The sequence below is a fragment of the Mirounga leonina genome, unplaced genomic scaffold (genome assembly GCF_011800145.1).
Source record: "Mirounga leonina isolate KUSES-001 unplaced genomic scaffold, KU_Mleo_1.0 Mir_224, whole genome shotgun sequence".
Taxonomy (NCBI): Eukaryota; Metazoa; Chordata; class Mammalia; order Carnivora; family Phocidae; genus Mirounga; species Mirounga leonina.
Genome location: NW_023270615.1, coordinates 20,813,918 through 20,838,159, shown reverse-complemented (window position 1 = coordinate 20,838,159; position 24,242 = coordinate 20,813,918). Strand labels below are relative to the sequence as shown.

General features: G+C 46.2%; 1 protein-coding gene across 3 annotated transcripts in view; it reads right to left on the bottom strand.

Annotated features, from left to right (window-relative positions):
- The window catches only part of IPPK (inositol-pentakisphosphate 2-kinase), a 45,262-nt gene that overhangs the window by 6,783 nt on the left and 14,237 nt on the right, over window positions 1-24,242 (bottom strand). For all 3 annotated transcript variants that reach the window (XR_004683559.1, XM_035029263.1, XM_035029264.1), the window contains exons 7-11: window positions 18,141-18,199; window positions 17,729-17,801; window positions 14,424-14,703; window positions 12,179-12,329; window positions 11,508-11,610 (exon numbers count right to left, since the gene is read on the bottom strand). Coding sequence is in view for 2 of the 3 variants with exons in the window: in XM_035029263.1 (XP_034885154.1) it covers window positions 11,508-11,610; window positions 12,179-12,329; window positions 14,424-14,703; window positions 17,729-17,801; window positions 18,141-18,199 (666 nt within the window). In the remaining variant the exon portion in view is untranslated. The remainder of the gene's footprint in view (window positions 1-11,507; window positions 11,611-12,178; window positions 12,330-14,423; window positions 14,704-17,728; window positions 17,802-18,140; window positions 18,200-24,242) is intronic.

Sequence of the window (24,242 nt, the reverse complement as noted above, 5' to 3'; positions counted from 1 at the left end):
AGGAAACTTTAAGGTAAAAAGTATTACCAGAAATAAACACAGTGAATATTATAAATGACACTTGAAAATGAAAAATTTGGGGCGCCTGGGTGGCTCAGTTGGTTAAGCGACTGCCTTCGGCTCAGGTCATGATCCTGGAGTCCCAGGATCGAGTCCCGCATCGGGCTCCCAGCTCAGCAGGGAGTCTGCTTCTCCCTCTGACCCTCCTCCCTCTCATGCTCTCTGTCTCTCATTCTCTCTGTCTCAAATAAATAAATAAAATCTTTAAAAAAAAAAAAAAGAAAAAAGAAAATGAAAAATTTGATTTACCCGGTAGGTGTAACAATATTAAGGCACCTGACAATATAGCTTCAAAATAAATAACAAACAGACAATTCCATAATTATTATGTAAAATTTCAAAACATCCTTATGAAAGAAGCAGACAGTAAAATAAAGTTATAGAAGATCTGAACACAATTAATCTGACCTAATGGGAAGATATAAAACATTGCACCCAACAGTTTGAGGAAGATACTTTCTTTTTTAAAGTATGCACAGAAGCATTTTTCAAATAAATCGATCTATAAAGCAAATCATAATACATTTCAAAGGATCAAAAGCCAATCTCAACAAATTTCAAAGGACCATATGGACTGTGTTCTCTGACCATAATGCAATGCTGTTAGTAATCAATACAAAAAAAATGAGAATCTCCATGTGTTTGGTAATTAATTCTCTTCTAAATACATGGGTCAAAGGAGAAATCTTAATAGTAATCAGAATATATATATATATTTTTTTTTTTTTTAAAGATTTTATTTATTTATTTGAGAGAGAGAGAATGAGAGACAGAGAGCATGAGAGGGAGGAGGGTCAGAGGGAGAAGCAGACTCCCTGCCGAGCAGGGAGCCCGATGCGGGACTCGATCCCGGGACTCCAGGATCATGACCTGAGCCGAAGGCAGTCGCTTAACCAACTGAGCCACCCAGGCGCCCCAGAGCATATATTTTAAATGAATGGTGTTGAAAATATAGCTTGTGGAATGTAGCTAAAACCATGTTTATGAAAAAATATATAGTGTTAAACACATTTTAGAAACAAAGTCTAAAACTTAATTAGATAAGCATATCAGAAGTTACAGGAAGAACAAATTATCCAAACAAGAGAAAGGGAAAAAACCCAGAAATTACTGAAATAGTAAAGAATCATATAGTACACTAAAGGATCCTAAGTTAATTTTTATAAAACTGACAAAAATGATGAACTCTTTGTAGGATGGATTAAGAAAGAAAACAGGTATCAGACATCAGGAATAAAAGAGCATTTTCAGATCTTATAGAACATTAAAAAGATAAAAGAATATTATCAAAAAACTATATACTAAATTTTTGAAAATTTTAGATGATGTTTTAGAAAGATGTTACTAAAACTGACAAGAAGAAAATCTGAAACTTTTTTAAACCCTTTTTTTTTTTTTAAAGATTTTATTTATTTATTTGAGAGAAAGAGAGCATGCACAGGGGCAGAGGGAGAGAGAGGGAGAGAGAGAGAGAGAGAGAAGCAGATTCCCCCGATGAGCAGGGAGCCCCATGCAGGGCTCAATCCCAGGACCCTGGGGTCATGACCTGAGTCGAAAGCAGAGGCTTAACCGACTGAGCCACGCAGGCACCCTGAAAATCTGAAATTGAGATCCTAATTTAAAATTTTTCTTCACAGACAATTATCGGCCCAGATGGTTTCACCTGTGGTTCTACAAAACATTTAAGGAAAAAATAATACAATCCTTACTTCACCTCTTCCAGAGAACCAGAAAATGAGCAAACATTCTTCAAATGTTTTATGAGGCAGGCGTACCCTTGATACCAAGACCTAACAAAGACATTACAAAAAACTTACATCACTCATAAACATATATGCAAAAGAAACCCTAAACAAAATATTAGCAAATCAGATATATAATAATAAATCACTGTAAAAATTGTACAGTTAACCACGTTAACAGAAAATAGGAGAAAAGTCCTATGATCACCCAATAGAAATAGAAAAAGCACTGACGGGTGCCTGGGTGGCTCAGTTGTTAAGCGTCTGCCTTCGGCTCAGGTCATGATCCCAGGGTCCTGGGATCGAGCCCCACATCAGGCTCCCTGCTCCGCGGGAAGACTGCTTCTCCTTCTCCCGCTCCCCCTGCTTGTGTTCCTGCTCTCGCTATCTCTCTCTCTGTCAAATAAATAAATAAAAGCTTAAAAAAAAAGAAAAAGAAAAAAAGCACTGATAATTCAACATCTGCTCCTGAGAAAAACTTTTAACAAATTAGGAACAGAATGGAACATCCTTAATTTTTAACTTATTTATTTAAAAAATAAATAAAACAAACCCCCCAAAAAACCTACAACAAATAACTTACTTAGTGGTAAAATGGTTTCTCTGAGAATGGGAACAAGACTAGAATTCCCACTTTCATAAATTAACTATATGGAGTTAAGCAAAACAAAATAGTGTAAAAGGCCTAAGGATTAGAAAGCAAAAAATCAAATTCATTGACAATATGATTCCATAAAACGAAAATCCAACAGCTATAAGTGAATAGTTTGAATCAGTGAGTTCAGGGCACCTGGGTGGCTCGGTTGGTTAAGGGGCTGACTTTGGCTGAGGTCCCGTATCAGGCTCCCTACTCAGCGGAGAGTCCCCTTCTCCCTCTCCTGCTGCCCCCCCCCCATGCTCGCTCTCAAATAAATAAAATCTTCAAACTAAATAGAATCAGTGAGTTTGGCAAGGTTGACATATAAAAAGTCAAATAGAAAAATCAGCTGCGTTCCTCTATGTCCATGACAAACACTTCAGAATGGAAATTTTTTTAAGATTTATTTATTTTATTTTAGAGAGAGAGAGAGCACACATGCACAAATGCGGGGAGGGGCAAGGGAGAGGGATAGGGACAAGCAGACTCCCTGCTGAGCGGGGAGCCTGATGCGGGGCTTGATCCCAGGACCCTGGGATCATGGCCTGAGCCGAAGGCAGACGCTTAACGACTGAGCCACCCAGGCGTCCCTGTTTTTATTAGTTTTAAAATAACACCTAAAATAATAGAAAATGCCCATGTTGGAAGACTAAATATTGTATAGCCATCAACTCCTATTGTCATTTTAGTGCCAAACCAACCAAAATCCCAACAGGTTTGTTACTGCTTTTCCTTGTAAACCTGAACAAGCTGATTCTAAGATTTATGTATACAAGCAAAGGTCAAGAAGAGCCAACGAAAAAGACAATCCTGAAGGCGGTAGAAGGATTTGCTCTACTGGGTATCAAGGCCTGTTTTGACTCTCTAGTGATCAGGATAATTCCTGTGATTCTGGGACAATTCCATATGAAAGTAAAATAAAACCCTACCTCATGCCATACCCACCAAATGTGATAGGCAAAACAATAAAGGTTTCTAAAATACCTGTAGGACCCTAAGATAGATAAAGACTTCTTAAAAAGGAAGAAGATGTAAATTAAACTATCCTAAAATTATGAACTTCCTTTCTTAAAAGGACTCCACTGAGAGTCAAGTAGCAAGCTCCAGAGTCGAAGAAGACACCAGGAGCACATATATCTGACAGTGGGCTTCTATCCAGAATACATGAAGAACTCCTTCAAATCAATTAAAAAAAGACAATCCTACAAAAACTGGGCAAAAGGCTTAACAAAAAAGAAAACACAGATGAAAAGGTGCTTAATCTCATCACCATAATAAGCCACCGTTACAGTCACCAGAATGGCTGAAAAATCAAAGACCGAGGGGCAATGGGAACTACTCTAGCCAGTTGTAGGGAATAGAAGAAGGTAACTGTTTTGCAGTATCTCCTAAAGCTAATATGCTCACATCTCTGGCCCAGAAATTCCATTCCTGGGAATATATCCAAGAGAAGTGTGTGACATGTTCACCAAGAGATCAGCTTAAGAATGTTTACAGCAGGGCGCCTGGGTGGCTCAGTCGTTAAGCGTCTGCCTTCGGCTCAGGTCATGATCCCAGGGTCCTGGGATCGAGCCCCACATCGGGCTCCCTGCTCCGCGGGAAGCCCGCTTCTCCCTCTCCCGCTCCCCCTGCTTGTGTTCCTGCTCTCGCTATCTCTCTCTCTGTCAAATAAATAAATAAAAATCTTTAAAAAAAAAAAAATGTTTAAAAAAAAAAAAAAAGAATGTTTACAGCAGCTTTATTCGTAACAGCCCAAAACGGAGAACAACCCAAATGTCCATCAACAGTAAATGGATAAACTGTGGTACATCTATTCAGTGGATTGCTATAAAGCAATGCAAATATGGAAATGCATGCAATAATATGAATCTTATAAATAGTACATAGAGTTTTTTCTTCTTAAAAAAGACAGCATTCCATATATAAAGTTCAAAAGCAAACAAACCAAACTGTAAGAATATAAATCAACACAATAGTTAATTCTGGGGAGAAAAGAAAGAGGAATGACTGGCAGGGAAACGACAGGGATTACGTTTGGCTGCCAGGGTTCTACATCCAGACCTAGCTGGTAATTCCACAAGAGTTTGCTTTGTGACAAATCATTGGGCTGTACATTTTTTTCTGTGTACTTTTCCGTATGTGCTATATCTCACAGTACAAATGGTTGATAAGAAAAGCTTAGAAAATTAAAACAAAATTCGAAATACTGGTAATAATGGTGTTTGGGGGTGCATGGAGGAAAAGGGCCCTCAACTGTTCCAAGAAGGAACGTAAATTGGCAAAATCTTTTGGAAGGACAATACTGACAGAATTTATCAATCAATCTAGCAATTTTATTTCCAATAATCTACCTTCAGATATGCCTAGGTGCACTAGGATTAGAGTACAAAAACGGGAATGTCAACATTCTTTTTAACAGTAACAGATTAAAAATAACACCCAAATAAATGACCATGATGTGACCATACTAAAGAGAATGACAATTTCAGGGGGCGTGGAGGCCTTCCAAGGGCCCTCCTACTACAAAACAACTGAATTCCTGTGAACATACCTTTCAGTGCACTGTGGGGCTTATAGAAGGTAAGGGAAATCGCTAACTCAATCCCCTCTTCTCACCCGTCCACCCCCAAAAGAGCCAAAACTAGGGTTTTGAGCAAGGAGCAAATGAGAAGCCTGAGCTGTTCTATAGGCAGCTGTCAGTGGAAGCACTGTTTCTAGGAATAAGCCACAAAGTACAGGGTCACAACGGAGATTTCTCCCTTAAGCCAAGAATCTGTATCTTCTCTGGAGGAAAGCATCCCCTGTTTAGGTCCCCAGGATTCCCACGGACTAAAGATCAAACATATGAGCTCACAATCATGAACCATTAAAAACCCAAGCAGATAACATAGCATTGATGAATCAGCCAAAATAACAAGGAATTTTTTACCTCTAAGGTTTTATTATGTATCTGATATCAGATAAAGAATATAAAATAACTTCATAAATTGTTTAAAGAACTAAAAGATGAAATTTAAAATTGGGCAAGCAACAAGGAACTATCAAAAATACCAAGCAGAAGTGAAAATGGACCGGGACGCCTGGGTGGCTCAGTTGGTTAAGCGTCTGCCTTCAGCTCAGGTCGTGATCCCAGGGTCCTGGGATCGAGTCCCACATCGGGTTCCTTGCTTAGCAGGGAGTCTGCTTCTCCCTCTCCCTCTGCCGCTCCCCCACTTGTGCACTCTCTCTCTCTAATAATATATATATTTTTTAAAGTGGAAATGGACCAAACAGAACTTTGATAAATAAAAAATATAACTACTGAAATGGAAAACTCAATGAACAAATAAACTAGCAGGTTAGACACAGGTGAAGAAAGAATCCATGAATGGGAAGGCAGAACTGAAGAAATACCCAGAATGTAGTACAAAGAGACAAAGAGATGAAAAATAGGGACATGCAGTTGACACGTGGAAGATAAAATGAGGTTTGATCTATACCTAATTAGAGTCTCAGAAGAAGAGAATACGATAGCGGAGAAGAGAAAAATATGTGAAGAGAAAATGGCTGAGAATTTTCATAACTAATGGAAGATATAAATCCACAAATAGAGGAAACACAGCATATGTATATGAAGCTGGATAAATAAATACAAAATATGCACACCTAATCACTACGCCCAATAATGAGCGAGAAAGAGAACCTCCTAAAAGCAGGCACAGGAAAAACTCTCCCCCTGAGAAAGGGCAGTTAGACTGATAGAAGACCTCTAAGCAGCCACATCCACAGTCAGATGACATTACATCGAATGATTTAGTGCTGGGAGAAAAACACTGAACCCCTTATTTGTACACAGAAAAAATTACCTTTCAATACTGTGGAGAATATAAACATATCCAGATAAACAGGATGTAGAATTTTCCAAAAGGCTTTCACTAAGTTACTAATGTAATTTCTAGGGGCGCCTGGTTCAGTTGGTTAAGCGACTGCCTTCGGCTCAGGTCATGATCTCAGGGTCCTGGGATCGAGCCCCGCGTCGGGCTCCCTGCTTGGCGGGAAGCCTGCTTCTCTCTTTCCCACTCCCCCTGCTTGTGTTCCCTCTCTCTCTGTCAAATAAATAAAAAAATAAAATCTTAAAAAAAATATATAAGTTACTAATGTAATTTCTAAAGGGTTTACTTGAAGAAGAGGAAAACCACAAACAACTGTAGGCCAATAAATTAGATGATTTAGATGAAATAGAGAAACTCCTAAAAAGATACAAACTATCAAAACTGACTCAAGAAGAAACAGACAGTATCATCAGACCTGAAACAAATAAAGAGACTGAACTGGGTATCAAAACACTAACTACAAAGAAAAGTGCAGGCCCAGATGGCTTCACTATTGAATTGCATCAAATATTTAAAGACTAATTAACATCAATCCTTCTCAAAACCCTCCAAAAAGTATAAGGCTGGAGACAATGCTAGTATTACCTGATATCAAAACCAAAAAAGACATCATAAAAGATGCAAACTACAGACCAATCTTATGAATATGAACACAGCAATCCTCAACAATATAACAGCAAACTGAATCTAGCAACATGTATGAAGGATCATGTGCCATGACCAAGTACAATTTCTACCAGGAATGTGAGGTGGGTTTTAACATCCAAAAACAAATAAATATTCCATATCTACAAAATTTAAAACAAAAACAAAAACATGATAATCTCAATTTCCACAGAAAAGACATTTGATATACTCCAACATCCCTTCTTGATAAAAACACTCAACAAATTAGGAAAAGCAGCAACCTTCTTCAATCTGATAAAGGATATCTATGAAAAACCCACAGCTAACATCATATATAATGATGAAAGACTAACACTGTCCCAACAAGACCAGGGAAAATCAGGGATGTCTGTTCTTGCAACATCTATTCCACACTGTACTAAAGATTCTAGCTAGGGCAGTTATGCAAGAAAAAGACATAAAAGGCATCCAAATTGGAAAGGAAAAAACAATCTCTAGTCACAGATGATCTTGTAGAGAGAGAATTCTAAGGAATCTACTAAAAATCTGTTAGAATAAAGGAATTCAGCAAGGTTGCAAGCTACAGGATCGATATACAAACACAAACTAATTTCTATACACTTACAACAATCAATTGGAAAACAGAATTAAGAAAAATACATTTACAACAACATCAAAAACAATAAAACATTCAGGAATAACCTTAAGGTACAAAATGCACACTCTGAAAACTACAAATGACTGCTGAAAGAAAACTGAAGATCTAAATAAATTAATTGAAAAGCATCCCATGGGGCGCCTGGGTGGCTCAGTTGGTTGGGCGACTGCCTTTGGCTCAGGTCATGATCCTGGAGTCCCAGGATCGAGTCCCGCATCGGGCTCCCAGCTCAGCGGGGAGTCTGCTTCTCCCTCTGACCCTCCCCCCCATGTGCTCTCTCTCTCTCTCTCTCTCAAATAAATAAATAAAATCTTTAAAAAAAAAAAAGTACTTCTTTAACTGCACACATAGACTTGCAGTATTTCTTCTAGGCAGCTCCTAGAAGAGGTCTTTGAAGGCAAGGTGCCTAGTAAAATGCCAGTTCTGAAGAAATAGCTTCTATATACCATATATTTTCTAAGAATAACTGAATCAGCCATTCAGGTTATACAATGAAATCCTGCTGTAGTTTCCATTGGAGTTAGTAATTTATAATAAGATGTCAAAGATGAGGGGCGCCTGAGTGGCTCAGTTGGTTGAGCGGCTGCCTTCAGCTCAGGTCATGATCCTGGAGTCCCCGGATCGAGTCCCGCATCGGGCTCCCTGCTCGGCGGGGAGTCTGCTTCTCCCTCTGACCCTCCTCCCTCTCATGCTCTCTGTCTCAAATAAATAAATAAAATCTTTAAAAAAAAAAAAAAAAGAAAAGCATCCCACGTGAACAAATGGGAAGATTTACTACTGTAAAGATGGCTATTCTAACTAAAGTGATCTACAGACTCACCACAATCCCTGTAACTATCCCAGCTGGCTTCTTTGTAGAAACTGGCAAGCTGATTCTAAGATTTATATGGAATCACGAGGGGCTCCCAATAGCAAAAACAATCTTGCAAAAGAACAGTAAAGTCGGACAACTTACACGTCCCAATTTCAAATCTTACTAAGAAGCAACACTAATCAAGACAGGGGACCGGTATAAACATAAACATATATACCAAAGGAACACCACTGAGCATTCAGAAATAAACCCATACGTCTACTGTCAACTGATTTGAACAGGGGTGCCAAGAACATTCAGTGGGATTTAAAAAATAATCTTTCCAACAAATGGTGCTGGGACAACTGGACATCAACATGCAAAGCATGAAGCTGGAACCCTACCTCAAATAATATACAAAAATTTACTCAGAATGGATCAAAGAACTAAGTGTAAGAGATAAAACCACAAAATTCTTAGAAGAAAACAGGAAAATATTCATGAGTTTGGATCTAGCAATGGATTCTTAGATATGACACCAAAAGCATGAATACAAGAAAAAACATAAATTAAACCTTATCAAAATCAAAAACATTTTTGCATCAAAGGGCATTTTTCTCAGAAAGTAAAAAGACAACTAATAGAATGGAAGAAAATTATTTGCATATCATATGTGATAAGGGCCCACTTCCCACAATACACAGAATTCTTATAGCTCAGCAAGACAAATTACATCATTTAAAAGTTGGCAAAGGATCTGAATAGACACTTCTCCAAGGAAGGTATACAAACGGGCAAAAAACACACGAAAAAATGCTCTGTCTTCTGGGAAATGCAGATCACAACAAGATACCACTTTACACCCACCAGGATGGCAAAATTCAAGATGATAAATAACAAGTGTCACTGAAAATATGGAGAGGTTGGAACCCTCACATGTTGCTGGTGGGAATGTAAAATGGGACAGCCACTCTGGAACTGTCTGGCAGATCCTGATAAAGTTAAACATAAGTTACCATTTGACCCAGCAATTCCACTCCCAGGTATATACCCGAGAAAAGTACCAACATGTGCACACAACAATTTGTACACAAATACTTACAGCAGCATTATTCGTAATAGTCAAAATGTCCATCAATAATAAATGGATAAAATGTGATATATCTATAGAATGGAGTATTCTTCAACTACACAAAAGGAACAAAGTGTTGATACATGATGCTACATGATGCTACGATGCAGATGAACCTTGAGAACATGCTAAGTGACGGAATCCAGTCATAACGGACCAGGTACTGAATGAGTCCAATTATAAGCAGTGTCTGCAGGAGGTGCATCCCCAGAGATAGGAGCTCACTGGTTGCTTCGGACTGGTGGGTGGGGAGAAGAGGGGATGACAGCGAAAGGGGGTGGGATTATTCTGAGGTGATGCAAATGTTCTGAAATTGGTGAAAAAATCACTGAGTTACATACTTTAAACAGGTAATTTGTATGGTCTGTAAGTTATATCTCGATAAACCCATTATAGAAAAAAAGAAAACAGGAAAGATCGGAGATGCAAGAACACTGGGCAAAGACAAGGGTAAGCAATACTGTAAACTACGATTTTAGAAAAGAACAAGACAAGGAGAATAGCAGACAACAACTGCATGAAAGTGGGAGAGGTGGGAGAAATGACTGGAACAGACCCAGTTCCTTCTGTTGTGTGTCTGCGGTGGTGGTCACTGATTAACATTAGGCTTCAAATGTGCATGGTCAGACTGGACAAGTAACCACTACAGGGATAGAAAGAGAATGTGCAACTTCCAAACCAACAGAGCAAAAAATGGAATATAAAAACGGACAAGCTGGGGGCGCCTGGGTGGCTCAGTCATTAAAGCGTCTGCCTTCAGCTCAGGTCATGATCGCAGGGTCCCAGGATCGAGCCCCGCGTCGGGCTCCCTGCTCGGCGGGAAGCCTGCTTCTCCCTCTCCCACTCCCCCTGCTTGTGTTCCCTCTTTCGCTGTGTCTCTCTCTGTCAAATAAATAAATAAAATCTTAAAAAAAAGAGAGAAACGTATAAAAAAAAGTCTTCTGTTGCTTCTCTTAAACAAAGCAGCAGTGCCGTTACCTAGTCCTAATCAGTGTACCCACGTTGTAGACAACACAGGGGAGATTCTGGTGCAAAGACTCCACGTTTGGATCTCTCCTCACACTGAACACCTCAGAGTATTCCCCACGACATCCTCCATCCTCTTCCTCGACACTGTGACAGCTGCAGGAGAAGGAGCAGCCAAAGCCAAGTGGGGACCAGACACAAGGTGGGGACCAGGACAGGTGAGCCGAGGGCACCAGGGCAGCTGCCCACCTGCCCACGGAGACGGCCACTCGGCTGTGCGCCCCTCCGCCCCTCACCGCGTTAGCGTTCAGCCCAACTGACAGCCCAGTGAAGCCTACGGCTCTCTCCAAATAAGATTTTTAAATGCAGAAGGTAAACAGCAGGATGACTATATCAAATACCAGAAAATTTTTTAAAACAATGTGTGACACAGTCCTGCACCACCAAACCTCAAGGGTGATGACTAAAGATAACGTGAGGTGTCTAGCCACTATCGTGAGAAACAAACAGGTCTGGTTCTCTCAGTGGCCAAGTCGGGGGTCGTGGTTGTCGCCATACTCACAATGGAGGAAATGCTGAATTTCAGCCAGAGATTAGTGAAAATAAAGATGCCCTTTTCTTGCTATCCAAGTCCAGTGAGCCTCTGAATTCCCTCGGAGCAGGACGAGGCCTGGGGGCAGGGGCGGGTCCCAGCGAGGGCCGCAAGCAGAGGGACGGCTGCTGAGAGGGAAGCGCAGGGCGGTGGCCCTGGGTCCTGGGCCCCAGCACACGGGTGGGAGAGGGCTGGGGCTGGGCTGGCCGGAGCCCTCGGGGAGGAAGGGAAATCCTCCCTGAAAGCTAAGGTTCCGGTCACCACCTGCCTGGGCCACCCGAGGGAAACCACCATTTTTTTTTTAACTCCCCAATTTTTCTGCTGTAAGCCCCAGGTGCAGGTAATGAGAAACGACATGTCTTGGGAAAGCCCCAAGTTAGTGTTAAGAGCCTACGGAGCACGCAGTGTTTCCAGAAGGGTCTGCCCACCTTCGTCAGTGCAAAGGCCACTGTCCCATCGTCCTCAGTGGAAAGATCAAGTAGCTTCTGATAAAACGCTTCATCATAAGGCCCGTCTATTTGCAACGTTTTTCTGAAAGAGAAGGCACAAAAAAACAGGATGGCAAAGCCGCCTGGAAACGGTTTCTCAGACTACCAATTTAACAGTCACACATCTGCCTTTAAACATCCCAAAGAGCCACCTCTTCCTAACACTAAACTTTGTTCTGAAGCAGCAACTTTAGGGCGTAAGAGCACAACCAGGGAGCCCGGGCTGCCTCCTGTTTATGACACATGGCATCCAGGCAGAGACGCTGGTGAGCGGGGAGGGGCCCGAGGAGTCCAGGTCAGCCTGGCCACAAGCCTGCCACAGAGACCTCCAGAGTCCTCCGGCAGAGACCTAGGTCCTGGCAGGGCCGGCGGGTGCGGCGGGCGCGGCTGGCCAGCTGTGGAGCAGCACTGCCCCCCGCAGGCTCAGCCGACACAGGACGGGACGGACGGGACCGCCAGCGAGCCGGCCGGCCCGGGGCCTCCTTCACAGGCTGGGCCTGGGAGTGGCCGCGGCTGGGGTGAGCCCCTTCCCCCAACCCCGTCTTGCCCTCAGGAATGCTCGGGGCCCACTCAGCCTGGCCAGGGCAGGGCTGCAAGGGCCTGGGCCTCACCTCTCCTCAGGAAACTCCTCCAGGTACCGCTCAACCCGCCGGTACAGAGGGTAGAGGCCTTCGATGTCCAGCAGGTCCAACATCTGCACCTGGAGGGTTTTGTACAGAAGACAGCCCTTCGGTAACCCCGAGCACTCCGGGCTGTTTTTTCCTACCAAGAATATCGGGAAAACAAGAGGTTTCCTGTCAAGGACTGAAGAAAGCCTGGGCACGGGCCACACCCTGCCTCACGGAGCTGCTGGGACACGGGGCCAGGCGCCAAAGACAGGCAGGGGACCCGCGTCTCGCTCCGTGCTGCTCCCTCTCGAAGGCCTTCAGCTCATCACAGCAGCCCAGACCTCAGTGCAGACACGGCTCTCAGTCTGAATTAGCCAGGCACAAAAATTTTAAATGACCACACTGACGTCCCCAAACCTGGGAGACCATGTCTATGGAGCCCAGAGCCACAGCCCATGCTGATGGGTGGGTGGCCACATGGGACGGCAGTCAAAGCCGCCGCTGATAAACCCGCAGCAGGGAGCGGTCACCGCGGGGTCAGGGTGGGCACCAGGGGCCGTGCCCCGGGGAAGACAGGGTCCCGGCCCATCCCTCCCCCTTGAAGGGGGCAGCCGTGTGCAGTATGGACACTTTGACCTCTGACATCCCACTGCTGGCAGGACACACTCAGCCACTTGAGACAGGGTGAAAACACACAGACCCAGCTAGGGGGATTTGCTGAAATTACAGGCTGTGTGTGGAGTACCTACCTCGTGGTCAATAAAAATTTCAAAAAATACGATTGCTGACATGCATTTGGTTGTTAGGCAAAAATATCAGATTACGAAGTAGCATGTAGAGCACGATTGGTCGTCCTAGACTGCACGTCCCATGGGTCAGGCTGTGTCAGCCTGTGTCCAGGGGAGGCCTGGAAGAAAAGTCCCAGATGCCAGTGGAGTCTCAGCATCCATCTGTGTCCTTCCAGACACATTCTGTCGTCTACTTAAGAGCCCCAATACGGGCATAATTCTACCACAATTTTCTGGAGTGATCAGGTATCACTTTTTTATGAAAAAAGCCACAAAATTCATTTGTGCTAAGAAAAATATGGCCCAGGGACGCCTGGGTGGCTCAGTCATTAAGCGTCTGCCTTCGGCTCAGGTCATGATCCCAGGGTCCTGGGATCGAGCCCCGCATCGGGCTCCCTGCTTGGCGGGAAGCCTGCTTCTCCCTCTCCCACTCCCCCTGCTTGTGTTCCCTCCCTCGCTGTGTCTCTGTCAAATAAAGAAATAAAATCTTTTTAAAAAATAAAAGTATTGGGGCGCCTGGGTGGCTCAGTTGGTTAAGCGACTGCCTTCGGCTCAGTCATAATCTCAGGGTCCTGGGCATCGGGCTCCCTGCTCCGCGGGAAGCCTGCTTCTCCCTCTCCCACTCCCCCTGCTTGTGTTCCCTCTCTCGCTGTCTCTCTCTCTGTCAAATAAGTAAATAAAATCTTTAAAAAAAGAAAGAATGAAAGAAAAATTCGGCACGAGGGGCAGACGGCGGGTGATCAGCCATGCCCAGGCCGCCACTCCGCAAACACGGCAGCACGAGAAGCCACGCAGGAGCAAGGCCACGGTCTCCCTGCATCACACCCTGCGGCGGCCGCCAGGGACCACAGGGCCTTCAGCCCGAAACGGGAATGATCTGAGTCTTCCTCGTCAGCCCCCGAAAGGAAGCTCCTGGCTACGGCTCCTCATGACACAGGCCTGCGCGTGGCATGGAGCCCACCAGCACACGACCAAGGGACAAATGAGGAGCCTGGGAACATTCACGGCAAAACTCCAAACCTGCCACCACCGAGCTGCCTCAAAGCTGGAACGCCCACTGAGTCACAGCCAGCCCACTGGCAAGTGGAAGTTGTGGGGGCCACCCCACCCCAAAGGGCGCAGAGCTGTGGGACTCCGGCCTTCCGAGCCTCAGCTCTCCCCCCGCCGGAGAAAAGCTACCCCTCAGGGTGGCCATGCTGACGAGACGGGCTCACAGGGAAAGTGTTCAGCAAACTACTGAGGACGCACAGACACGGGGAGCGGTGTTTTAGGGGAAAACCCTATAGCTCAGATAAAAGATGAGGCAGGGCGTCTCCCCAGCAGGGCTGGGAGGCAGGGAGGGCCGGCAGTGGGGAGCCCTGATGAGGCCCAGGCTGCTCCCGCAAGAGCTCCGTGAGGCCAGGCAGGACCCTGGCAGGTCACGCCACACTCTGCCCGCCCCTGCGCCCAGCGTGGCCTACCTTGGCGGTGCAGGCTCCTGCCAAAAGGGCTGGCTTCACAGACACGAGGACCCCGTGGCCCAGGCCCCCGCCTCAGGGCACCTGCCCAGCCCTTGTCCGAGCCGCTCAGCAGCACCCGCGTGATGACCCGCACCAGCTCCCGGATCACAGCCCTCGTGCAGTGGGGCCCGCTGGCCAGGCCGTTGGAAGGGAAGAAGAAGGGCTTCAGGTGGTGTGCGAGCTCGTTCCAGTCAGCCACGGGGCTGCGGGCATCTGTGCAGCCGTAGATCAGCTCACCGTTCTTCAGGCAGGGAGAGAGACAGGGAAACGTCAACTCCACGGGCTGGGGGCAGAACACCTTTGTCTCTGCCCACTGGGCAGGCAAAGGGACTTGACACCCTACATCTGTCTCCGTCTGGGGCCCTGCACACCACGGCCCTCCAGGGAAAACCGCCCTCACGCACTGTGTCACTGGCCAAGAGGCAAATCCCATCAGAACATGGAGTAGAACAAATGTTCCCCAAACCTAAGGCCAGTCCTGGCCTAAAACACAAGGCCTCAGGCAAACGCAGCCCAAAGCCCAAACCCGCAAAGACCCCAGCCTGTTTATCCGAGAAGCCATGTGACACCCATGCTCCTAAGGGACACACAGTGTCAGTCTGACCCCGAGCAGGCAAGCTTCTTGGCCAGTGTGGGTATCCGTGGGCCACCTGCATCTTGGGGACTTCTGTCCTCTGTGACAGGCGGGGCCACGCTTCCTGCCAGGGCGGGTGAGGCTGCCCGTGTCACCACGTGCACTGTTTCGTCCCCGAGGCCATCCTGCCTTTTAAAACCAAGTCCAGCAAAGACACTCCCATGGCACCGATGTTCCCAGGGCTGCGAGCAGGGCTGCCAAGCGGGCTGACCCTGTGACCAAGGGACCCTTATCCCCACACGCCTGAGCAGCAGTGACCAACTCCTTGTCCCCTGGTTTCCCCATCTGAGAGAGGGTGTGGTCAGCAGCCCCCGGACAGTCCCCAGGGGCCCCCTGACACTCACACCCTGTAGCCCCCTCCCCACAGTGGAGCGTGAGCCACAGGACATCCCTGGCGAGACCACGTTACAAAAGATGCCACGGCTTCCCTCTCGTGCCGCTCCTCTCAAGCCACGTGGCCCCGCTGAGCAGACCCTGGAGCTCCGCCCCCGGCCAGGAACTAAGGCGTCCTGCCCACACCATTAAGGACGCCATCCTGGGAGCCCAGCCTCGGGCCCTCGCCAAGCTGTCAGAGAGGACACGGCCTCGAGAGGGACCCGGCGCCAGGACCAGCTATGCCGCTCAATTCCAGGCCACGGAACCGAGAGCTGGGGTGTGGTTGTTACGTAGCAGCAGACTGCTGCGTATCAGCAGACTGATCTGGACTGGCCCCAGCAATGTCCTCCTAACACAGAGGAGGACGGTCCCTGCCCCCGGTGGCACTTGGCAATTCAGTCCCCAGGGTGTGGACTGGGCATTCGTCCTTCATCTGCGTCCTGCGATGCAGGAGTGCGCGGGATGCCTCCCGGGGGGTCTCCTGTCATGCATCGGAGCAAGAGGCACACAACTGAGGTCACTGCTGGCCCCGGGACCCAGCGGAGCCGTGACGAGACAACTGACCCTTGAGATGGGCCTTACCGGCAGGAAGAAGGCGTGCCAGGCAAAGGGCCAGCAGGAGCTCCTGCTGGGGAAGGAGGCCAAGGCGAAGCACTAAGGGAAACCGGGCACTGGGGGCTGCCACCAGGTCTGGTGCAGGAGCCGCCGTGGCCCATGGAGCCGCCCTCCTCCAGGCCTGCGAGCCGCCGAGGGACTGCGGGCCAGCGGAAGCCTCTTCTCCCCAGGGTCCAAAATCCACGCAAGTACAGATGAATGGGACATCGGCGGAGTGCCGTTGTCCTGGGCTCCGTGACAAGGCGCCACAGCCCCCACGTCTCACAAGTGTCCAGTGTTGGGGTGGACACGGCCTCAGCTGTGGAGTCTGTGCAGAACACTCAGGCACGCAGGGAAGAGACTGCCACAGCGGACGGTGGTGGCACCAGCCAGGGCCCGGGAAACGGCCCACACCTGACCCTGAGAACCGAAGCCTGGCTCAGCGACGGCACGTGCCGGAACGCGCACTGTCGCTCCAGACAGCGTTCGGAAAAGCCAGCCTGCGTCACTTCTCTTAGTCCCGGCCCCAGAGCAGGCACAGTCAGCAAAGGATCCGCCGGGGAAACTGCCCGCCTCACTAAAGGTTCCAGATCAATCCCCAGATGAAGGAGGACTCATCTTTAGGACTGAAATACAAAATCCCTTCAGTCTTCATGACAATTAAAAATAAAAACTGACTGTGAAACAGGCCCTTTCTCTAGAATTGGGAAGGTGGAGCAGATGGGTTAAAGTCCACGGACTCTGACCAGATTTCTGAGCCAGATGGGGGAAAGCAGGTGAAGAGGAGGCTCCCCGCCCACCCTCCCAAGTTCACTCTGAGGGACATCCGTGTGTAGAGCACCCCCATCCGCCCAGAGCAGGACGCAGAGGGCACGAGGCTGTCCGGATACGACAGCCCTGCTTTTCCACGCACACGCAGTGCTCGCAAGCCTGGCCCGCGCCACAGACTCGCGCTCCCACGGAACGCCGAACGGGGATGCAGCCGGGGCAGGAGGCAGGGTCAGGGGTGAGGAGAAAAGGAGACGGCGAGGGGGACCCGAGCGGACACATTTCCAACACAGGCCACACTGAGCCCTCCTCCAGCTCTGGGCCAGCCCTGCTCCCCGCCCGCCTCGGCCTCACCGGACTCCCGCCAGCAGGCAACCACAGGGTGTCAGGGAGCTGGGTCAGGGAGCCTGCAGATGGCGGAGAAGGAGCTGAAGGTGCCAGGGCCAGTGTCGGGCGGCGAACGCTCCCCGTGCAGGGCCAGGAGCCCCAGAGCCACTGGGACTTGGCTCACTGACCAGATCTGGGAATTACACGTTCCCTCAATCAACTGCGACCAAAGGCACAGGTGGGGCCACTCTCTCAGAGATGCAGAGAACCCCTGGGACGCAGCCCAGCGGAGTCGGGGCCGTCCTGTCCCAGAACCCGAGCTGGGCTGTGTGCCCCCAGGGAGCCAAGGCCGCCCAGTGGTCCAGGAGCTGATGTCCCACACTCTAGGGGTCAGAGGATGCCACGCCTGTGGAACGCGGCTTGGAAAAAGAACCAAAGGACTTTGCACCAAGGCAGCCCCAGCCCAGACGCCCTCATCTGCGGGACCGAAGTGCCCTGGGTTCGCCCAACCTGGTGAACACCCAGTGGCCCCTCCGCTGAAGTGGCACGAAAGAGAAGCAACTCTTACCTTAAATATCTTTAAGTTGTTCTGAGCTTCCTGTAACAAGCTCTTCAAGGCAAAGTGCATTCTCTGCTTATTTCTAAAAGGAAAAGACACGATTGATAGAATTACGAGCAGTCTTTGCTTTCACCTGCCTGTGGCTCAGGGGACGGGACTCAGGGGATGTGCCTGTGAGGGCAGCTTGGAGGCTTCAGGCTCTGGGGGCTAAGGAGCCACATGCCCCCAGCCTTTCTCAAGGAGGCCCCCCATCACTGTTCCTAACACCCCCTGCTCCCCAGCCGCTGCCCCCCACAGCTGAGCTGACCCCAGGCAAGAACCCTGAGCTCTGCCCAGGACCCTGGCTACCGGCCGGCGAGTGGCCCCCTCCCCCGCCCCCATGGAAGGCGGCACTAAGGCCAAAGGAGAAGTGCTCTCTTACCCTGAGTAGAGGTCGAGGGGACAGTATTTACTTATCTGCTTCCACTTCCCAGTTGCCACCTGTTAAGAAAGCACCAAGTGCTGTAAATGACCGGCTGGGGCAGCATGAGGCCAACGCCTCTGAGAGATGACGAGGGCGCCGAAGGTCCCCACAGAGGCCAGCACCCAGGGGCCCATCATCACTAGTGGGGCTGGGGCTTGAGTCCAACCCCAAGAACCCTCAGCCCTCCTCTGAGCCTCAGGTGGCTGCCAGCCCAGCCCCCCCCACACACGAGCAGGGAAGCTGGCAGCCAGCACCTTTTCAAAATGACACAGCGAAAGCAGCCTCTTTCTACAGCCAGCAGCACACGGTCTACAAAATGACACGGCTAAACTCTGCTAATCAGATGAACAAACCCTTGTAATTGTAATGTTCAGGAAGAGGAGGGTGTGGCTAGTAATTTCATGTTTGGGGGGAGAAGATACATTGGCACAACCTTCTGAAAGTCAACTTGCTGGTTTCCATCAAATTTGCAATGTGGGTATCCCCTGACTTGGCAAATCTATGAGGAGTCATGAGATCAAGAATGCTCACTGCAGCCTGACTGTAACAGCGAGGTCGGGAAACAGCTTCACAGGGCATCTGCTCCCGTGGGCCACATGCTAAATGAAGGAATGAATAAACGACATCCAGCTTACAGAGAGAGGCAAAACAAAAAATCACCAACATTTATTCAATAAAAAAACGCAATTTGCCTAGGTGGAAATGTTGTTACTTTGCTTAAAAAAAAAGGGGGGGGCCTCCATATGTGCATATATCCAATACACGCTGAAAAAGCCTTGAAGGATACACAACAAACAATCTTCAAGGATTAGTTAAGTGAAAAAAGCAATTAGCAGAACAACTACATATGGCCAGATCCCATATTTGCTTTATAAAAGTGTATGTGTCCATGCACATGTGAGCACACGCCAGAATACATGTGGGAAAAGGCATCATCTCATTTCCACTTGGATAACATGTATGTTTGTGTTGGCACAGAGAGAAGTCTGGAAGGATGTGCCAACTGACAACACGGGTTACCTCTGGGAAATTCCATATTTTATCAGTTAAATGAGCAGGTATTGCTTCATAGTAAAAACCAGTTCTTAAAAAATCCATCAAATGAATGGTGACAATGAAGACCACCTCCTAAATGCTGACATACCTTATTTTCCCTAAGAGCCTAGAAAGTTGTAACACCACAAAGAAAAGATGGGGTGAGTCAGCAAAAATGGTGGAATAAAGACCTCTGGAAATTCTCTCCTCCATAGGGGCAATGAGAAAACTGGCAAAAACTGTCAGAATCAAAATTTTCAGGGGCACCTGGGTGGCCTAGTCGTTAAGCATCTGCCTTCGGCTCAGGTCACGATCCCCAGGTCCTGGGATGGAGCCCCGCATCGGGCTCCCTGCTCAGCGGGAAGCCTGCTTCTCCCTCTCCCTCTGCCTCTTCCCTCTGCTTATGCTCTCTTTCCCTCGCTCTCAAATAAATAAAATCTTTAAAAAAAAAAAAAAAACGGGGGCGCCTGGGTGGCTCAGTTGGTTAAGCGACTGCCTTCGGCTCAGGTCATGATCCTGGAGTCCCGGGATTGAGTCCCGCATCGGGCTCCCTGCTCGGCAGGGAGTCTGCTTCTCCCTCTGACCCTCCCCCATCTCATGTGCTCTCTCTCTCTCTCTCAAATAAATAAATAAATAAAATCTTAAAAAAAAAAAAAAAACCCAAACTTTCAGAATTCTGAAAATTAACCAAAGGCTTGCAACAATCTGGGGAGCATTTACTCAAGAAAAATGGCCAAATCTAGGAACAGTGAACTTTGTGTCATTTTTAATGCTCTCTTCCCACCCCTCTCTCTAGCTCTAAGGAAACCTTAAAAACCAACAACCCCAATCCTCGTGAAAACCCTGGCAGCCACCAGAGGGGGCTGAACCAGGCAGGAGTTTCTCCAAACCCTCATTCCCAAAGAATGGTCATTATGTGACCTATCTCTTGATTTCCCATTTTTGTTACCTGACTCAGAGCTTACCAAGTGCAAAAGGGGCATTTTCCCAAGGGGCATTTGTGAAAACTATCAGAGGCGACTGTTTAACTTCATGGCTACCTGAGAGAGTGGATAACAATTCAATAAAATAAAAGCTGTGGCAAACAACTAGGCTAACCTAAAGCTAAAAAAAGAGAAAAAGCTGAGAAATGAGACCCAACACAGGCTTTGGAAAGCTACAGCATAACCTGGGCATCTACAAGGCCATGTGCAGGCTCTGGAAAGACCTTAAAAGGCCCTCCCCTTCTGCTGATCTGAGGTTCTGAGGAAGTGAAGGCTAAGGAGAGTTGCAACCGCCATGCTGAGTGTTGATGGTGGGCCCTGTGTGCACACAGAGCCACTCAGCAGAGACTTACTGGTTGCAGACATTCAGGAAAATCTCAGTGCTTAAGAACTGTCAACCAAGAGTTCTTCATCTATTAAACTATCCTTTAAAATGAAGGAGTGATTAAGACACTGCCAGAAAAACAGTAACTAAAAAAAATCTGTTGTTAGTTAACCTGCCCTACAAGAAATACTAAAGGAAACCCTTCAGGCTTAAATGAAAGGGCACTAGACAGTAACTCAAATCCATGTGAAGAAATAAAGAGCACAGCAGTAAAGAAACTACACAAGTAGATAAACATAAAAGACAATACAGATATATTCTGTTTGTGATTTTTTGATCCCATCCCCTTTAAAGACAAAATGTCCCTCACATGGCATAAGGCAATCGTCAGGAATCTATATTGACAAGCATACTATATATAAAGGTTAATTTGTGAGGGGGAAGGCAACAAAGCTACAAGGAGCAGTTTTTGTACACCAGTGAAATTAAGTTGGTATTAACTGAGCTAGACTGTTTAGCTTAAGATGTTAAATTAAAGAGTGACTAGACAGAAAATCAGCAACAAAACAGAAGACTTGAACCACACTCTAAACCAACTAGATCTAACAAACATCTATAGGACACTCTACCCAGCAACAGCAGAATACACAATCTGATAATGCAAACATGGAACATTCTCAAGGAGACACGAAGTCATGCAGATGTTCTCCAAACTCAGTGAAATGAAATTAGAAATCAACAGCTTAAAAAAAAAAAATTGAGAAACTCACAAATATGAGAAATCTAAACACATTCCTAATAATCAATGAGTCAAAGAAGAAATCTACAGGGAAATCAGAAAATTGAGACAGAATGAAAATGCAACATACCAAAATTTATGGCAGGCAGAGAGAGCAGGGATTGCATGGAAATTTATACTTATAAACACCTATATAAAAAAGAAGAAAAATCTCAAATCAATAACCTACATTTCTACACTAATGAACTAGAAAAGTAAGGCCAACCTAAATCCAATGCAGATAGAGGGAAGGAAATAATAAAGATTAGTGCAGAGACAGATGAAATGAAAAATAGGGAGAAAAATGAAGAAAAAGAACAAAGCCATAAGTTGTTTCTTTGAAAAGATCAACAATTATTACAAATCCTTTGGCTAGATCAAGAAAAGTGCCTAAAAAAAAGAAATGAAAGAAAGGATGTTACTACCAACCTTGCAGAAATAAAGAAGAATGTTAGATGAGTATTATCAACCAAGAAATTAGATGAAATGCACAAATTTTTAGAAATACACAACTACCACAACTGAGTCAGGAAGAAATAGAGAATCTGAACAGAATAAATATAAAAGAAAAAATCTTCCAATAAAGGAAACCCCAGGACCAGATGATTTCACTAGTTAATTCTACCAAATGATTAAAGAAGAATCAACACCGATACTCAAACTCTTCCAAAAAATTAGAGGGGAGAGAAGCAAACACTTCCTAAATCATTCTATGAAGCCAGTTATCACCCTGATACCAAAACCAGACAAAACATCACTACAAAAGAATACTGCAGGCCAGTATCTCTTAAGGAAAAGACCTTCAATAAAAACAATAAAAACTAACAAACCACATTTAGCAGCATATTTAAGGGATTTTACACCTATAATAAAGTGGGATTTATCCCAGAAATACAAGGGTGGTTCAACATATGAAAATCAATGTAATAGACCATATTGATAGAAAGGAAAGCACCTCATGATCATCTCCATAGATGTGGGACAAAATCTAACATTCTTTCATGATTAAAAAAAACAAAAAACAACAAAAAAAAACCCGGGGCGCCTGAGTGGCTCAGTCGTTAAGCGTCTGCCTTCGGCTCTGGTTGTGATCCCAGGGTCCTGGGATCGAGCCCCGCGTCGGGCTCCCTACTCCGCGGGAAGACTGCTTCTCCCTCTCCCACTCCCCCTGCTTGTGTTCCCTCTCCTGCCGTGTCTCTCTCTGTAAAATAAATAAATAAAATCTTTAAAAAAACAAACAAACAAACAACTGAAAGCTTCTGCCTAAGATCAGGAACAAGATAAGGATGTCCACTCTTGCTTCTAAACGATATTGTACTGCAAGTTCTAACCAGAGCAATTAGGAAAGAAAAACAAAGGACACCCAGATTGGAAAGAACGAAGTAAAATTATCCCTATTTGCAAGTGATCTGATCATGTATACAGAAAATCCTAAAAAACTACCACCACAAAAAACAAAACAAGACAAAAAAAAAAAAATAGAGCAAATAAACAGGTTCATCAAGGGTGACAGGATATCAGTGTATAAAGAACAACTGCATCTCTCACCTCACACCCATTAGAATGGCTACTATCAGAAAACAAACTAGCAAGTGTTGGTAAGGGTGTGAGGAAAGTGGAACTTTTATGTACCATGGTAGGAATGTAAAATGGCACAGATGCTGTGGAAAACAGTATGGTGGTTGTAATTAAAAATGAAGTTATCACGTGACCAACAATCCTACTTATGGGTATACAGTCAAGAGAATTGAAAGCAGAATCTCAGAGGTATTTGCACACCCATGTTCATAGAAGCATTATTTTCACAAAAGCCAAAAGATAGAAGCAACCCAGTGTCTACCACTGGATAAATGGATTAAAAATGTGGTATATATATTCAACAGACTATTATTCAGTCTTTTTTTTTTTTTTAAAGATTTTATTTATTTATTTGACAGAGAGAGACACAGTGAGAGAGGGAACACAAGCAGGGGGAGCGGGAGAGGGAGAAGCAAGCTTCCTGCCGAGCAGGGAGCCCGATGCGGGGCTCGATCCCAGGACCCTGGGACCATGACCTGAGCCGAAGGCAGACGCTTAATGACTGAGCCACCCAGGCGCCCCGGGTCCTTAAGTCTTAATACTGGTAAGATGGCAGCACTACCCAAAGTGATCTACACGTTCCTGCAATTTCTTTCAAAGTCTCAATAATCTTTTTGTGCAGAAATGAAAAATCCAATCTTCAAATTCATATGTAACTATAAGGAGTCTCAAAAAAAGCCAAAACAATCTTGAAAAAGAAGAACAAAGCTGGAGGACTCAAACTTCCTGATTTCAAAACCGACTGCAAAGCTACAGAATCAAAAAAAGGGCTGCACTGGCCTAAGGACAGACATACAGGCCAATGGAACAGAACAGAGAGCCCAGATAGAAACCACCACATTTACAGCCAAAAGATCTTCGGTAAGGGAGCCAAGACCATTCAATCGAGAAAGGACAGTCCTTTCAACAAATGGTGCTGGGAAACTGAAATTAAACGCAAAAGAAATTGGGCCCCTAACTCCCTTTACAAAAACTAACATAAAATAGGGCACCTGGGTGGCTCAGTTGTTAAGTGTCTGCCTTCGGCTCAGGTCGTGATCCCAGAGTCCCGGGATGCAGCCCTACGTCGGGCTACCAGCTCAGCGGGAAGCCTGCTTCTCCCTCTGCTCCTCACCTCGCTCACTCTCTCTCACACTTCCTCAAATAAATAAATCTTTTAAAAAAAAATTCAAAAATTAACATAAAATGGATCAAAACCATAGGGGAAAACCTGCATGACCTTGCATTAGGCAATGATTTCTTAGCTATGACAGCGAAAGCAGAGGCAAGAAGAGAAAAAACAGACAAACTAGCCTTTAGTAAAATTAAGAACATTTGTGCATCAGAGGATACTAACGACAGAGCGAAAAGATAACTGACAG